At 47.3% G+C, this 18,349-nt stretch overlaps 1 protein-coding gene across 1 annotated transcript in view; it reads left to right on the top strand.

Moving 5' to 3' along the window:
* Positions 1-2,380: 2,380 nt before the first annotated feature.
* Positions 2,381-18,349, top strand: part of WBP2NL (WBP2 N-terminal like) — a gene marked incomplete at both ends in the record, with an annotated part of 31,231 nt that continues 15,262 nt past the window's right edge. The window contains 2 exons of the mRNA XM_080704771.1: positions 2,381-2,442; positions 18,086-18,194. Coding sequence (XP_080560897.1) covers positions 2,381-2,442; positions 18,086-18,194 — 171 coding nt within the window. The remainder of the gene's footprint in view (positions 2,443-18,085; positions 18,195-18,349) is intronic.

The raw sequence follows: 18,349 nt of genomic DNA, 5'->3' as shown, positions 1-18,349 counted from the left end.
TGGGAGGCTGAGATGAGAGGATTGCAGTTTCAAGGACAGCCTCACAGACTGAGGCCGTCTGCAAATGAGCGGAGTCAGGCTACACCTCACAGTCGCAGCGTGCCATCTGTTTGGCTGCTTTCCTCCTCACTGACGCGTTAACAGGTCTTACAGTCGGCAGCATCTTAGATCTGGTGAGATACTGTTGTCAAGATGCTTGTGAAGTTCAAAGGAAATAAATAAGAATGTGTACAGTGTCCTAGTCCTCAAGGCAGTGCCGTACGGTGCTTTCTGCCGGATCCTCGAAACGCCTTTTGGAGGAGGCGGTACAACGGTGATGCCCGAAGGCTCCGTCTCCAACCGGCCTGAGTTCACTCAGGCTGAAGTGTCTCTCTCTTCTCTTTCTTTCTTTCTTTCTTTCTTTCTTTCTTTCTTTCTTTCTTTCTTTCTTTCTTTCTTTCTTTCTTTCTTCCTTGTAGTATTAGGGATGGAACCCAGGGGCTTTCTACCTCCAGGATACACTCCCAGCCCTATTTTTATTTTTATTTTTTAATTTATTTTTATTTATTTATTTTTTGGTGGTACTGGGGTTCCTGGAAGCCCTTCTACCTCCGGGCTACACTCCCAGACCCATTTTTACATTTTTATTTGGAAACAGGGTCTCCTAAGGCAGCGTGCGCGGCTGGCTTCGAACCTGCACGATCCTCCTGTCTCTGCCTCCCAAGCACGGGGATTACAAGCGTGCGCCACCACACCCGGCATTTTTTTTTTTTTTTTTTTTTTTGCGGGTCTGGGGATGGAACCCAGGGGCATTGGACCTCTGAGCTATACCCCCTGCCCTATTTTTTATTCTTTATTTTGAAACAGGGTCTCACTAGGTTGCAAAGGGCCTCACTAAGTAACTGAGGCTGCCCATGAACCACGATCCTCCGGTCTCAGCTTCCCAAATGCTGGGATTACAAGTGTGCCCACCACACCTGGCTCCTCTGCCTCTTGACTGCCACCGTGTGTGTGTGTGTGTGTGTGTGTGTGTGTGTGTGTGTGTGTGTGTGTACTGGGGATGGAACCTTTCTACCTCCGGGCTACACTCCCAGACCTATTTTATATTTTATTTGGAAACAGGGTCTCTTAAACCAGCGAGGCTGGCTTTGAACCCGTGCGATCCTCCTGTCTCTGCCTCCCAAGCGCGGGGATTACAAGCGTGCGCCACCACGCCTGGCTTCCTCTGCCTCTTGACTCTGCTCACCATCCTTTCCTGGATGCTGTTTCACAAGACCAGCTGATTGGATTCTAGCCTTTATTTATTTATTTTTTTGTGTGGTACTGGGGATGGAACCCAAGGGCATTGCACCTCCAAGCTACACCCCTAGCCCTATTTTTTAGTCTTTTTTTTTTTAAACAGGGTCTCACTGAGTTGCAAAGGGCCTCTATAAGTGGTTGAGGCTGTCCGCAAACCATGATCCTCCCGTCTCAGCCTCCGAAAATGCTGGAATTACAAGTGTGCGCCACCACACCCAGCTTCTAGTTCTTTTCTGATGGAAGGAAGTTCGGCTGGTCTTAATGGAGGAATTATTCTGGAATCTTACTAGGGAAGGCAGCAGCTTACTGACAGGGGTGAAGGTAGGCACAGAGTGATCCTGCTAGAGGTTCTGGGGATGACTGACTGTGTGTGTGTGTGTGTGTGTGTGTGTGTGTGTGTGTGTGTGTGTGGTCTGCACGCGCTCTCGCTCTGCTGGGGATTTAACCAGGTATTCTACCTCTGAGCTGCACCCCCCAGCCCAGTTTTATTTATTTCTTATTGCTTTTTTTTTTTTTTTTTTGGTGGTACTGGGATTCCTGGAAGCCCTTCTACCTTCGGCTACACTCCCAGACCCATTTTTACATTTTTATTTGGAAACAGGGTCTCCTAAGTCAGCGCACGCGGCTGGCTTCGAACCTGCGCGATCCTCCTGTCTCTGCCTCCCAAGCGCGGGGATTACAAGCGTGAGCCACCACGCCCGGCTTCTTATTGTATTTTGAAACAGGGTCTAGGTTGTGGAGGAACTCGCTAAATTGCCTTGGCTGGCCTCAAATCTATGAGCCTCCCGTGTAAACATCCCGAGATTACAGGTGTGCACCACCAAGCCCAGCTGGGATGACAGCTGGTGATGGACACCACCTGGCAATCCCTCAGGCCTCCCCCGCTCCTGGGCGGAGCCATCCCCTGGCCCGCCCACTTCATCGGGGGCGTGCCTCAGCCTTGACCCCGCCTGCTCCGCTGGAGCCCCACGTGACCAGCCGCCTCGCCCACTCACTGCCCGGCTTTGCGCCACAATCTCCGCCCTCCACTTCAAGGCCCCGCCCAGCCCGGCGAGGCCCCGCCCCTTCTCCGCTGAGGGGCGGCGGGAGGGGCTGGAGCACGATGGCGGTGAACCAGAGCCACACGGAGGACCGCCGCAGGGTCGCCATTCCAGTGGGCGAAAGGTGCCTGAGGGGCCGTGGGGAGGAGATGGACGAAGCGCTCAGCAAATCAGGGACGTTCCCGCCATTTGGGGACTGGCGCGCTTAGCTCGGCCCCCAGCGTGGCGAGCGCCCCCTCGCGTGCTTTGGCCGGGAGGGTCCAGTGGCCGGAGCGCCCGTGAAGGCAGGAGCGGGAGTGACCTTCCCCGTGGGCACCCCGGAGTGCGCCGGTGTGAGGAGTGGGGCGCGCCGCGGCCGATGCGGCCGCCATCAGGGCAACCACGGCCTGGAGCTGGGCGCCAGGGACGCCCAGGAATAAGGGCCCCAAGAGGGAGAAGGAAGCGGAGTGTGGGTCCTTTTGGAAAGATCCAGAACTGCCAGGACCCTCCCCTGGCTCTCAGAACCCCCCACCCCGTTCCCGGTGGCCCAGGGTGAGCTACACACCAGCACAGGGTGCTGAGGCTGTCCACCAGGGCGGCGGGGGGTGACACGCCAGCCGCCCTGCGCCCAGCCCGCCAGGCCAGCCAACCACATCCTGATTTCTAACATCCAGGCCCTCGAGTCGGGCATCATGCTGCACACAAGGATACGTGCAGGCTATAAGACAGCTGCGGAGGAAGCCGGGGAGGTCTGGAGCCCACTGGCCTCTGTGGGTGGCGGGACAAGGGTGTAACCATCCCACGGCAGTCAAAGCCAGGGTGCAGAGGGCTGAGGTTTCAGAGCGTCAGCTCCAAGTGTCTGCTCGGACCGGGCTTGAGTTGTCACAGGAGGGAGAAACTGACCTGAGCTGAGGTGCAGGACAGAGAGCTGGAGAGTCACCCCCGGGGTCCTCCCCGGGCGGGGCGGGGCTCGGGGACGTCAGCCGTGGGCAGTGTGGTCTGCCCAGTCTCCTTTTATTGCTGTCAGGTGAGGGAGTTGTGGCTCGTGAGGTTGATAAGATCCTCTGTCTGGTTCCTGACACGCTTTGGGATGTCCAGGTGTCTGGGTACTCCAGATTTAGTTTGATAAATTGGTACAAACAAGTTATTTATGAGTTTGTGCCTTTATGGTTGTGCTGGGGAGATGGTGATTGTTTGCTTGCTTTATTTATTTATTTATTTATTTAACTGGGGATTGAACCCAGGTGCATCTATCTTTGAACTACACCCAGCCCTTATTTATTTGTATTTATTTATTTTGTGATACTGGGGATTGAAACCAGGGGCATTCTACCTCCAAGCTACACCCCCAGCCCTATTTTTCATTCTTTAATTTGACATAGGGTCTCACTGAGTTGCGGAGGGCCTCACTAAGTAGCTGAGGCTGTCCGCGAACCGCGATCCTTGGGTCTCAGCCTCCCAAATGCTGGGATTACAAGCGTGTGCCACCACGCCCGGCTTCGAAACATCTTTTTTCATTCTTTTACTTTCAACCTGTTTTTCACTTCTCTGGATCTATTGTTAGTCTCTTATAAACAACATATAGTGATATATATCCATACATACTGGAAAGCAGAGGCAAATGTATAAAATTGTAATTATGCACCTGCAATGATGTGCCTACAATGTATAACGATATAACATAACAGTAACAGTAGTACATATTACTACTGATTTCTGTCTTTTAATTGGTTAGCTTAATCCATTTTCATTTAACCTAAATTTTTTTTTGTGTGTGTGGTACTGGGAATGGAACCCAGGGATAGTCTACCTCCGAGCAACACCCCCAGCCCTATTTCCTTCCTCCCTCCCTCCCTTCCTCCTTCCTTTCTTTCTTTCTTTCTTTCTTTCTTTCTTTCTTTCTTTCTTTCTTTCTTTCTTTCTTCTTTCTTTCTGTGGTACTGGGGTTCCTAGAAGCCCTTCTACCTCCGGGCTACACTCCCAGACCTATTTTACATTTTTTAAATTTGGAAACAGGGTCTCTTAAGCCAGTGAGGCTGCTCCGAACCAGCGCAATCCTCCTGTCTCCGCCTCCCAAGAGTGGGGATTACAAGCGTGCACCACCATGCCCAGCTAAGTCTTTTTTTTTGGTGGTACCGGGGGTGGAACCCAGAGGCTTTCTACCTCCGGGCTATACTCCCAGACCTATTTTCTATTTTATTTGGAAACAGGGTCTCACTAAATTGCTGAGAGCCTTACCAAGGAGCTGAGTCTGGCTTCGAACCTGTGCGATCCTCCTGTCTCAGCCTCCCAAGCGCGGGGATCACAAGCGTGCACCACCACGCCTGGCTTTAATTCTTTATTTTTGAAACAGGATCTCACTGAGTTGCAAAAAGCTTCACTAAGGAGCTGAGGCTGTCCATGAACTGTGATTCTCCTGTCTCAGCCTCCCAAATGCTGGGATGACAAGCGTGTGCCACCGTGCCTGGCTAGTAGTATTTTTAAAATAATTCTTATTGGTGCATTGTAGTCATACATCTTAATGGGATTAAAAAAACTTGTGGAGAACTCCGGGTGTGGTGGTGCACGCTTGTAATCCTCGCGCTTGGGAGGTGGAGACAGGAGGATCACTCTAGTTCAAAGCCAACCTCTCTGACTTAAGAGACCCTGTTTCCAAATAAAAATATAAAATAGTTCTGGGAGTGTAGCCCAGAGGTAGAAGGGTTACCAGGACCCCAGTACCACCAACAAACAAACAAACAAAAAACTTGTGGAGATACACATGCACACATCACCCAATCAGCCCCTACCCAATCCCTCCCCCCTTCCCCCCCCTCCCTCCTACCCAGGCTTGGCTTCTGATTGACTTTGATGTGTTTAAGTACATCATGTACTTTAAAGAGTTTCCCTTATCCTCCCTCTTATCCCCTCAGATATGTCACCTTCATTGCTCCTCCGTAGGGTCCTTTCTTCATCTAGAGTTCCTCCTGTTACCCATTTCTCCCTAAAATTTTGCACATTAAGAAAAACATCTGATTTCTTATTTTTTTGAGACAGTTCACTGTAAATGCCAAAATTTTGTTCTCCCTTATGGCTGGGCAAAATTCCACTGTGTACCCATCCCATAGTTTTGAAATCCACTCATCTGTTGAAGGGCATCTTGGCTGGTTCCACGGTTCGGCGATGGTGAACTGTGCAGCTGTGAACATGGTTGCTCACGCATTCGTTTGGTGTTTTGGTTTTCGTTCTTTCTGGTAGACACCCAGAGGTGGTATGGCCGGGTCATGTAAGTTCGTTTTCCTTCTTCTGAGGATCTTCTATACTGTTCTCCAAAGTGGTTGCACCAACTTGCAATCCCACCAACAATGTATTAGAGCTTCTACTTCTCCACATCTGATCCATTACAGTTTCTTCCTTGGAAGTCCTTCTTTTAATTTCCACACTGATTAGCACGTACTGAAATCCTGAAAGCCAGAAGGTGAGTAACACTGACAGGATGATCCACTCACAACCAATTTTTTCAATAGAGATCACTTGGATCTGGCAATCTGCTGAGGGATGAGGTGAGGCGGGAGCAGCTTCTAGTGCTTCCTGGCCGCTCGGTTGCAGGGACCCACTGGCCCTTGGCTGTGGAGCAGGCCCCGGTCTCGGGTCTGCCGCATGACAGGCTCCGGCCCTGGCCTCACTGGCTTCAGACCCGGCCTCACCACGCGGCAGGCTCCAGGCCTGCCCTTGCTGGCTCCAGTCTTGGCCTCACCTTGTGACAGACTCCAGGCCTGGTCTAACTGGCTTCAGACCTCCCCTCGCCACGGGGCAGTCTCCAGGCCCAGCCTCACTGGCTCCAGACCAGGCCTCACCCTGCGGTAGGCTCCAGGCCAAGCCTCCCTGGCTCCAGACCCAGCCTCACTGGCTCCAGACCTGGCCTCGCCACGTGGCTGACTCTGGGTTCAGCCTCGCTGGCTCCAGTCCTGGCCTCGCTGGCTCCAGACCCGACCCTGCAGCTCAGCAGGCTCTGGTCCTCGTCACCATGGGCAGGACGTTTACAGAGGTTCCCATTTTTTTATTCATTCATATATATATATATATATATATATATATATATATATATATATATATATATATATATAGTGTGTGTGTGTGTGTGTGTGTTTTATATATATATATAGTGTGTGTTTTACTGGAGATGGAACCCTTCTACCTCTGGGCTATACTCCCAGACCTATTTTGTATTTTATTTGGAAACAGGGTCTCTTAAGCCAGAGAAGCTGGCTTCGAACCTACTCAATCCTCCTGTCTCTGCCTCCCAAGTGCAGGGATTACAAACATGCGCCACCACACCCAGTATATATATATATATATATATATATATATATATATATATATATATATATATTTTTTTTTTTTTTTTTAAGTAGGAGAAAACAGCATGTGTCATTTGCAGAAGCTAGGAGCCCAATTCCCTAGCAGCAATGGATTTTATCTCCCCACCGAAAGCAGAGGCCCACAGCCTCACCATGGTGAGCAGGATCCACTGTTCCAAGCACACCTCCACCCCCAGCCTTGAGCGCTGAGGTCTCCCAGGATGCCCAGTGCAGTGAGCTGCCCCGGCTATATGGGTAGGGCTCCCTCCAATTTTCCCCAGACATTTTTTTTACATAGTATGTTGTCCAGAATTCCTGAGCATGTGTGGCAGGAGCAGTCTACTTTTGGGGAGATTTCTTCAAAAATTCAACGTGGAGCTGGGCATGGTGGCGCACGCTTGTATTCCCCGCGCTTGGGAGTCTGAGACAGGAGGAGCGCATGGGTTCGAAGCCAGTCTCGGCTACTTAGTGAGGCTTTTGGCAACTTAGTGAGACCCTGTTTCTAAATAAAATATAAAAAAAAGGTCTGGGAGTATAGCCCGGAGGTAGAAAACCTCTGGGTTCTACCCCTAGTACCACCAAAAAAATTCAAGGTGGATTGGATTGAATCAGTCTGCATCTCCCAAATACTGGCGCCGCCGCTGCTACCATCTTGGTCCGTCTCCATGAAACTTTTTCTTACATAGTATGTTGTCCAGAGTTCCTGAGCATGTGGGGCAGGAACAGTCTACTTTTGGGGAGATTTCTTCAAAAATTCAAGATGTGTTGGATTGGATCTGTCTGCCTCTCCTCAATACTGGCTGCCTTCTTGGTCTCTTCTAGAGTATGTTGTTGTTAAGTATTCCTGTGCATGTCTGCTTTCTGATCTCTTCTGGGATGTCCCTTCAAAAATCACTTTTCTTGCAGTGGTGGGTGCCACACTGCTACCTTGCCTCTAATTCCTCCATTTTCCACTCTCTCCTATATTTTAGATAGGAAGTCATGACTGGAAATGTCTCCCTATCTTATCCTGATCAGCTATTAAACCAAAATCTGTTGTCCAGGGTTCCTCAGAGAGATGCATATCCTATTCGGCCTCTGCCAAATGTTACTGCTGCGGCCTCGGCCGCTGCCATCTTCCTCATATATATATAATTTTTTTTTTTTGTTGTTTGTTTTGTTTTGTTTTGTTTTGGTGGTACTGGGAATGGAACCCTTCTACCTCCGGGCTACACTCCCAGACCTATTTGTGTGTGTGTGTGTGTGTGTGTGTGTGTGTGTGTGTGTGTGTGTGTGTATATACATATATATAATGTTTTTTTTAAATTTTTGTTTTGGTGGTACTCCCAGACCTATTTTATACTTTTTAAAATTTGGAAACAGGGTCTTTTAAGCCAGTGCGACTGACTTCGAACCTGCATGATCCTCCTGTCTCCGCCTCCTAAGTGCGGGGATTACAAGCGTGTGTCACCACATCCAGCTTCAATATTTTTTAATAAAAGAAAACAATACGTGTCTTTTGCAGAAGTTGGGGGCCCGAGTACTTAGCAGCAATGGGTTTTATCTCCCCGCCAAGAGCAGAGGCCCATAGCTTCACCACAGAGAGCAAGTCCTGCTGCTCCGAGCACACTCCAGCCTCCTTCGCAGCGCAGAGGAGCGCGGTGGCCAGGAGCACCTTTGTCTCCCGGGACTTGTGGCGCGCTGGTGACCCAGCTATGCAGGGCTCCCTCTGATGTGCCCTGAACTTTTTTCTAACAGAGTATGTTGTCCAGAGTTCCTGGGAATGTGGGACAGGTGCAGTCTACTTTCGGGGAGATTTCCTCAAAAGTTCAGGGTGGATTAGATTCAATCTGTCTGCCTCTCCCCAAAACTGGCCGCTGCTGCTACCGCCATCTTGGTTCTCCCGAGCATTTTTCTTACATAGTATGTTGTCCAGATTTCCTGGGCATGTGAGGCAGGAGCAGTCTATTTTGGGGGAGATTTTACCAACGGTTCAAGGCAAGTTGGATTGTATCTGTCTGCCTCTCCCAAATACTGGTCGCTGCCGCCATCTTGGTCCCTCTCTTCTCTCTTATATTTTAGGTAGGAAGTCATGGCTGGAAATGTCTCTGTATGTTGTCCCAATCAGATATTAAACCAAAATCTGTTGTCCAGGGTTCCTCAGAGGAATGCATGTCCTATTTGGCCACTGCCAGCTGTTGCTGCTGCAGTCACGGCTGCCACCATCTTCCACTTGTTGATTTTCTTCTGGTTGTTTTGTCTTGAACATTTGGTGTTCGTTTCTTCTTATTATTCATCTTTGAATTTTGATGGTTTACTGTATTAATAATGTTTGTTTTATTCCTTTTTCTTTTTTTTATGGTACTGGGGATTTAATCCAGGGTTCTACCTCTGAGTTATACATGAGCCATATTTTTATTTATTTATTTTTATGCATTTTGTGGTACTGGGGATGGAACCCAGGGTCATTCTACCTCCAAGCTATACTCCCAGCCCTATTTTTTTTTTTTTTTTTTTTGGTGGCACTGGGGTTCCTGGAAGCCCTTCTACCTCCGGGCTACACTCCCAGACCTATTTTATATTTTTGAAACAGGGTCTCTTACGCCAGCGCGGCTGCGCGGCTGGCTTCGAACCTGTGCAATCCTCCTGTCTCCGCCTCCCAAGTGCGGGGATTACAAGCGTGCGCCACCACGCCTGGCCCCCAGCCCTATTTTTAATTCTTTATTTTGAAACATGGTTTCACTGAGTTGCGGACGGCCTCACCAAGTAGCTGAGGCTGTCCTCGAACCTGTGATCTTCTGCCTCAGCCTCCTAAATGCTGAGAGTACAAGCATGAGCCACCACGCCTGGCTCTTTTATTTTTATTTTTGAAACAGGGTCTCAATAGGTTGATGAAAGTCTGACTATTTGCTGAGGCTATCCTTAACCTCTGATCTTCCTGTGTCAGCCTTCCAAGTACTCGGATTACAGGTGTGTGTCACCATGCATGGCTCCTCTTGAAGCTTTTTTCTTTCTTTCTTTTTTTTTTTTTTGGTACTGGGGAGGGAACCCAGGGACATTCTACCTCTCATCTATACTCTCAGCCCTATTTTTTATTCTTTATTTTGAAACAGGATCTCATTAAGTTGCAAAGGACCTCAGTAAGTAGTTGAGGCTGCCCATGAACCACAATCCTCCTATTTCAGCCTCCCAAATGCTGGGAATACAGGTATGCACCACCACGCCTGGCTCTCTTGAAGCTTTTAATGTCTTTTCTTTGTTCTATTCTTTTGACAGTTTAACAATGTAAAATATTATGGAAAGGTACTTTCCTGATCCATATCTGTTTGGGCTTTAAAGGCCACCTGTAGTAGATGTCCATGTTTTTTCAAAATTTCTATTATTTCACTGAATATGTGTGTGTGTGTGTGTGTGTGTGTGTGTGTGTGTGTGTGTGTGTTTGTGTGTGTGTGTGTGTGTGTGTGTGTGTGTGTGTGTGTGTTTTGTTGGGGATTGAATCCAGGGGCAATCTGCCTCTGAGATAAATTCCTAACTCAATTTTATTTTTTATTTTGATAAAGGATCTAAGTTTCTTTTCTTTTTATTTATTTATTTTTTTTATTGGTGCACTGTATTCATACATCATAGTAGGATACATACTTTTGTAGACATACATACACACTTTTCCCAGTCAGCCCCCACCCAATCCCCACCCCATTCTCTCCCTATCCCTCCCTCCCATGCTTGGCTTAGTAGTTGACATCTAGTATTATGGCAATTTATCTAAAATTAAAAATGATAATCTCACATAACAGTTTCATTTGTCTGATACCAAGCTTTTGATGACTTAAAGATAACATTTCAATATTTCTTTTTGCTTTCTTTCTTACCAGAGAATATTTTTTTTCTATTTTTTAGGTGAAACTATCATATATTTATATATTTATTTTTCAGAAAAAAATCTATCCTAATATGGAATATGGACTCTAGGTACCCAAAATGATCTTGAAAAAGAACAAAGCTAGAATATATATATTTTCTGATTTCAAACCATATAAAGCTACAATAATTGAAACAGTGTAGTACTATTCTAAAGGCAGATATATAAACCATTGGAGTTAAATAAAAGCCTAGAGCTAAATTCTTCCCTATATTGTCAAGTTATTTTTGACAAGGTTTCCACGAACATTTGGTGGTGGAAATATTAATCTTTTAACTAAATATTGTTAAAAAATAATAATTACGCCGGGCGTGGTGGCGCACGCTTGTAATCCCCGCGCTTGGGAGGCAGAGACAGGAGGATCGCGCAGGTTCGAAGCCAGCCGCGCGCGCTGGCTTAGGAGACCCTGTTTCCAAATAAAAAAATGTAAAAATAGGTCTGGGAGTGTAGCCCGTAGGTAGAAGGGCTTCCAGGAACCCCAGTACCACCAAAAAAAAAAAAAAAAAAAAAAAATAATAATTACATGGAAAAGAATAAAATTGGACCCTTACCTAATCCCATATACAAATATTAACTCAAAATAGATAATAGACCTAAATATAAATCTTAAGACTATAAACTTTTAGGAGAAAATCTGGGTCATTAAACCTCACAACATTGAAATTGGCAGTGATTTCTTGGTTATGATTTCAATGGCACAGGCAACAGAGGAGTATACAAACTCCCTAAAAAATAAAAAAAAATATTGTATATCCAAAGACAATGTAAACAGAGTTAACAGTTACTAATAGAATGGGATAAAATATTTCCAAATGCTATATCTGAAGGTACATTAATATTCCAACTAGAAATCCTAGAAATTAACAACAATAAAGGCAAACAATACCCTTTAGAGATAGGTAAAAGACTAACATAAATAACGAATCTTCACAGATAACCAATCTTAGTTGTCTGTTGGATGGAAAATCTTGTTTCTCTGGTTCTGGTGTGTGTTACCTATTTCTTCTTTGTAGTTAATCTCTTTGAGTATTTTCTCTAGTGCTGGTTTTGAAGACATAAATTCCTTCAGTTTCTGTTTGTCATGGAAGCTTCTTATTTCTCCATCTAATTTGATAGAAAGTTTTGCTGGGTAGGACATTTTTGGCTGAAAGTTGTTTTCTTTCAGAGTTTGGAATATGTTACTCCAAGCCCTTCTGGCTCTCATAACTTGGTTTGGGAAGTCTGGAGTGATTCTAATTGGTTTGCCTCTGAATGTCACTTGGCCCTTTGCTTTTGTTGCCTTTAAGATTCTCTGCTTGGCTTCCACATTGGTCATTTTGACAATTATGTGGCGTGGGGATCCTCTTCTCCGATCCTGTCTAAAGGGAGTTCTATACGTTTCCTGGACCTGCGTATCGACCTCTTGCTCTATGTCTGGAAAATTTTCTGCTATTACTTCCTTGAAGAGATTGTTGATCCCTTTGGTTTCACCTTCTTTTCCCTCCTCTATTCCAATTATTCTTAGGTTAGCTCTCTTAAAATGGGCCCATATTTCTTCAATATCAGATTCCTGCTGTCGGATATTTTTTTCTAGATTAGAAACTATGCGTTCATTTTTGGATTGCTCATCTTCTAAGAGCAAGATTCTGTTCTCCATGTGTTCTAATCGGTTGTTTGTGCTTTGAATTGAGGCCTTTACTTCATTAATTGCATCCTTTATCTCTTTTTGGCTCTCTCTGAGTTCTTTTCGAAGCACCTCTATTATTTCTACAGTTATTTTCCTGCTTTGATCTTCTAGAAATTTCTGATTTTCAGTTTTATCGGGTTCTGATGTTGTGGGGTTGTGGGCATTTATTGCTCCAGTATTATTCCTCTTTCCCATGATTTTGGATGTTTGTGCCTTCTCTGGATTCTTCCCTTGGGTCACTATGACTTCATTTAAGGTGTTCTGGATCTCGAGTCAGTAGTATCTCAGACCCCACTACTCCTTTACTGGGTTGTATCACAGAGTCTCCGACCCAGAGAGTCGATAGAGGCTGCTTTAGACCATGGGGGGATGCCAGGTTGCACGTTCTCCTATGGTGTGATATCTCTGCCACCGCCCCTCCCCCACTGGGTCAAGTCCCAGGGAGTACAGTACTGGGATTTCTCCTCTGTGGCCCGCAATTTGACTCACTGTTCTTGAGTACGCAGATGTAGCTGTACTGGCCTCGCTGAATTCGGTGCTGCTGCCGCCGGTGGCAATATGGCGCCGCTGCTACGCCCTCGGCTGTGGGGCTGGTGTTTTTCTTCTTGGTTTTGATTTCCACTCTGAATCCCTGCAGTGTGTGCTGAGCTCGGCCACTGGGAGCTTTAGATGCTCTCTGCGTGGAGAAATCCCACCTGGCTCTTCCGCAGTGGCTCACTTCGGCTTGTTGTAGCCATCCCGTGAATTCGCCGGTGCCGCCGGCAGTATGGCGCTGCTGCCGCGTCTGCCGCGTCCTCGGGCGTGAGGCCGGTTATCTCCTCTGTGGCTCTGTTCTCAGTCTGCTTTCTCTCTGGAGCCTGGTGATTTTTTGTTTCACTGGTGATGGTGTTTTCTGGCTATGAAAGGCGCTGATTTTGTGGTAATGGAGATTGGTTGTTAGTGGGGCTCTTAAGCCCCGCTTTTCTCGGTCGCCATCTTCCCGGAAGTCTGGATCTAAGTTTCTGAGGCTAGCCATGAACCTACAATCCTCCTGTCTCATCCTCCCAAGTACTGGGATTACAAGCGTATGCTACCATGCCCAGCTAAAATAATTCTTTTGAATTCCTTGGAATTATATCCGTGTTGATATCTTTGGGCTCTGTTATTGTGGAATTGTGAATTTCAAGAGGTGACCTATTACCTTGTGTTTAATATTTCTTGTGTTTCTAGGTTAGGATTTGCACATCTGTTGAGGTGGCTATCGCCTCTGCCTTTTTTTTTCTTTAATTTTTAGTGTGTGTGTGTGTGTGTGTGTGTGTGTGTGTGTGTGTGTGTGTGTGTGACTGTGAATTGAACCCAGAGGCATCCTACCTTCAAGATATACCCCTAGCCTCTTTTTCTTATTTGGAAACAGGGTCTCACTACCTGCTTAGGCTGTACTTGAGCCTGCAACCCTCCTGTCTCAGGCTTCCAAGTACAGGGATTACAGATGTGTGCCACACGCCCAGCTCTCGCCTCTGCTTTTAAGTGATGGCTTTCATATTATGTGAATTTCTTCTGTCAACTTGCCTTGCAATATCAGTTTGTTGCATAATGTTGAGTTTATTTCTAGCTGCGCTTCCTGGTGCAATATCCCTGTGCCTTTTTCAGTTGTGATTCATGGGTTTTGGCTCAGAGTGCCATGAAGGGGTCAGAGCAACCCACTATCTCTGCAAGCCTTAAAAGAGTGGGGACAAGCCGGGCATGGTGGCGCACACTTGGAATCCTAGTACTTGGGAGGCTGAGACAGGAGGATCGCAGGTTCAAGGCCACCCTCAGCTACTTAGTGAGGCTCTCTGCAACTTTGTGAGACCTTGTTTAAAAAAAAAAAAAAGCCAGGCATGGTGGCTCACACTTGTAATCCCAGAATTTGGGAGGCTGAGACAGGAGGATCGCAGTTAGTGCACAGCCTCAGCTACTTAGTGAGGCTCTCAGCAACTTAGTGAGACCCTGTTTCCAAATAAAATATAAGATATAAAATAGGTCTGGGAGTATAGCCCGGACGTAGAAAGCCTCTGGATTCTACCCCCAGTACCAGAGAGAGAGAGAGAGAGAGAGAGAGAGAGAGAGAGAGAGAGAGAAAGAGAAAGAGAGAAGGAGAAGAGAATCTAAGAATAAAAAATAAAATAAAGCCGGGCTTGGTGGTGCACATTTGTAATCCCCGCGCTTGGGAGGCGGAGACAGGAGGATCGCGTGGTTCGGAGCCAGTCTCTCTCTGGCTTAAGAGACCCTGTTTCCAAATAAAAATATAAAATAGGTCAGGGAGTGTAGCCCGGAGGTAGAAGGGCTTCCAGGAACCTCAGTACCACCAAAATAAATAAATAAATAAAATAAGGTAAAATAAAAATAAGAAAAATAATGAGAAATAAAGAATAATAAAACAGTAGAAAAATTAGTGAAAACCCCTCCTGGCCGAGGCGGCGTGGGGCAGGGCGTGGGGCACACTTGCCACTTGTTCTGCGTCCTCTCGGCTCCAGCCAGACGCGCTGGGACCGAGCGAGGCTGTGCCCACGGCGTTCACTGGGCAGGTCGAGGGACTGTTGAGTGTGGCAGGTGCATATTCTGTCTGAGCGGTTTCAGTCTGCACACTGGGGCCAAGCCACCGCAGATCCCTGGATTGCTCCCAAGGGGGAAGCATGGAACCACTGTGTCCTGCGCTGGGGCAGGGGTGCGGGGGCTGGCAGTTTACTAGCCTCCATTCTGCATCTTCTGTCCTGCTCCCCAAACCACATGTGGCTGGTGTGGCTTCAAGTCACTGAGGGCGGGATCACGGATCCGCGGCGCCCTCTCCCTTCCCCTACTCAGCTCCTGCAGTATAAACGGCGCGGACGGCTGTGTTGCAGAGACTCCCAAGCCAGTCCATGCAGCGAGAGATGTCCACGGGGACCCTGAGATGTGACTGTGGTGGGATTTCTGACTCCCAGAGCAGTTTAGACCCTAACAGAAGAGCCCTTCTCCCTCGAGAGTACTGGATTTGCTGAGAGATGCAGTGAATTTATTCTCTAAAGCTAGCTGTGCAGGCTCCAAGTCACTTATTTATTTGTTTGTTTATTTTTGGTACTAGGGATTGAACTCAGGGCATTCTACCTCTGAGCTACACTCCCAGCCTCTTGTATTTTTTTTTTTTTTTTTTTTGGTGGTACTGGGGTTCCTGGAAGCCCTTCTACCTCCGGGCTACACTCCCAGACCTATTTTTTATACTTTTTTTATTTGGAAACAGGGTCTCCTAAGCCAGCGCGCGCGGCTGGCTTCGAACCTGCGCGATCCTCCTGTCTCTGCCTCCCAAGCGCGGGGATGACAAGCGTGCGCCACCACGCCCGGCCCTCTTGTATTTTTATTTAGAAACAGAGTCTCGATAAGTTGCTGAGGCTGTTCTTGAACCTGCAATCCTCCTGTCTCAGCCTCCCAAGTGCTGGGATTACAGGTGTGTACCACCACACCTGCCCTGGTCACATATTTTATCTATCAGTTTATTTATTTGTTTGTTTTTGTGTGTGGTACTAGGGATTGAATCCAGAGTCATTCTACCTCTGAGCTACATCCCCAGGCCTTTTTCTATTTTTATTTTATTATTTATTTATTTATTTATTTATTTATTGCGGGTCTGGGGATGGAACCCAGGGGCATTCAACCTCTGAGCTACGCCCCCTGCCCTATTTTTTATTCTTTTTTTTTTTTTGAAACAGGGTCTCACTGAGTTGCGGAGGGCCTCACTCAGTAGCTGAGGCTGTCCATGAACCGCGATCCTCCGGTCTCAGCCTCCCGAATGCTGGGATTACAAGCGTGCGCCACCGCGCCCGGCTCCTATTTTAGTTTTGAAACAAGGCTTCACTGGGTCGCTGAGAGTCTTGCTAAATTGCTGAGGCTGGTCTTGAACCTATGATCTTCTTGTCTCAGCCTCTCAAGTACATGCCACCGTGCCCAGCTCATTCATTCTTTCAATATTTATTAAAATCTACTTTCTTTTTTTTTTTTTTTTTTGGTGGTACTGGGGTTCCTGGAAGCCCTTCTACCTCCGGGCTACACTCCCAGACCTATTTTTTACATTTTTATATGGAAACAGGGTCTCCTAAACCAGCGCGCGCGGCTGGCTTCCAACCTGCGCAATCCTCCTGTCTCTGCCTCCCAAGCGCGGGGATTACAAGCATGCGCCACCACGCCCGGCAAAATCTACTTTCTATAGTGGCAAAGAAGGCAGTTATAGTTCCTAAAAATCATTAGGGAAGATGTGGAACAAAAGCCGGGCGTGGTGGCGCACGCTTGTCATCCCCGTGCTTGGGAGGCTGAGACAGGGGATCGCACAGGTTCGAAACCAGCCTCAGCTACTTAGTGAGGCTCTCAGCAACTTAGTGAGACCTGTTTCAAAATAAAATATAAAATAGGTCTGGGATTATAGCCTGGAGGTAGAAAGCCTCTGGGTTCTACCCTCAGTACCACCACCAAAAAAAAAAAAAAAAAAAAGATGTGGAACAAATAAACACCTATGTTGATGGGGTGTGTCCATACAGCGCCCAAGGAGATGCAGCCTTCCTCGGCCTGAGCGGCCTACAGCCTAAGGCAAAACTTTAAGTGATTCAGCAGAAAAGGGGCAAAGATGGCGCCTGGAGGAAGCTATGAAGGCGTGGTTTCCCCATTCATTATGGGTGGGGAGACTGAGCAGTTTTCCCTTTAAAGGAGGTTCCACACACAGGAATGGCTCATGTACTAGCCTGGGATTGGCTGTGAGCTACGTGTTAGTGATCTTTATCCCGGATAGGCTAGGCTATTTCCCATGGGAATTCCCCTCGTGGTTTGGTGCTATATATATGATTGCTTGGAGAGAGATAAATGAGATCTTGCTTGACTCAACTCCCGGCTCGTGGGTTTGTGTTCGAGTCGTTGGTACTCCTCATCTCGCCAGGCCCCATCAGCTGTCGGGCTGGATTCCCGCCGCTATGTATTCTAACAATTCTTAGGAAAGAGGAAACCCCAATAGGATCCTATGACTGAGAAAGGATGGGTCCAGGTTTCCCAGGTCGGGGTGGGAGAGAACACAGCCGGCTGTGGGAATGGGCTGTTGGGGTGCTGGGGCTTTATCTTCTTTACCGTGTTCAAAGAAACATCTCCGTTAGCCCAGTGCTTTATTCTTATTGCACAGGAAGTCGGATAATTAGTGAACAACTGTTGAGAATAGGAGTAGATTTGAGAAGAAAAAGAAAATTAAGGCTGGGCATGGTAGCACACGCCTGTAATCCCAGTCCTTGGGAGGCTGAGAGCAAGGTTAGAGGCTGATACACAGTAATTTAGTGAGACTCTGTTTCAAATTAAGAAATAAAAAGGACTGGGGTATGGCTTGGCAGATGCCCTTGAGTTCAATCCACAATACCACATACACAAAAATGGGGGAGATAAATAAAATTAATTGAGTGATAAAGAGGGAGAAGAATGTGAGTAGACTGTCAAAGAATAAGATCAATTGAATTTCTTCTTATTTCATTAAAATTGTAGCTGCAGGTGGGCGTGGGGGCACACATTTGTAATCCCAGCATTTGGGAGGCTGAGAGAGGAGAATATGGTTTGCAGATAGCCTCAGCTACTTAGTGAGGCCTTCTGCAACTTAGTGAGACCTCATTTCAAAATAAAGAATAAAAAAAAAATGGGGCTTGGGGTGTAGCTCAGAGGTAGAATGCCCCTTTTCTTCCTTCGGGCTATACTCCCAGACCTATTTTATATTTTATTTGGAAACAGGGTCTCACTAAGTCGCTGAGAGCCTCACTCAGTAGCTGAGGCTGGCTTCGAACCTGCGCCATCCTCGTGTCTCGGCCTCCCAAGCGCCGGGAATTCTGTGTAAATTCTGCGTCGCGTGCTGTCTGTCCTTCCTTCCCAGTGTCCTGAAGCAGTCAGCCGACGTGGAGCTGTCCTTCCAGCAGTACCCCGAGGACTTCAGCTTCTTCCGTGGCAAGAAGAAGGGAACACTGTTTCTCACTTCCTACCGGGTAACTTCTACTTCTCCTGTGACTTGCTGACTCCCTCCACATTCGCTTTTCCTAAAATTGGAGCAGAGCCGGGCGTGGTGGGCACACTTGTAATCCCAGCATTCGGGAGGCTGAGACCTGAGGATCGCGGTTCGTGGCCAGCCTCAGCTACTTAG

This window comes from Muscardinus avellanarius (assembly GCF_963383645.1).
Source record: "Muscardinus avellanarius genome assembly, chromosome: 11".
Classification (NCBI taxonomy): Eukaryota; Metazoa; Chordata; class Mammalia; order Rodentia; family Gliridae; genus Muscardinus; species Muscardinus avellanarius.
The sequence above is the reverse complement of the archived record's forward strand: the minus strand, read 5'-3'. Positions and strand labels throughout refer to the sequence as shown.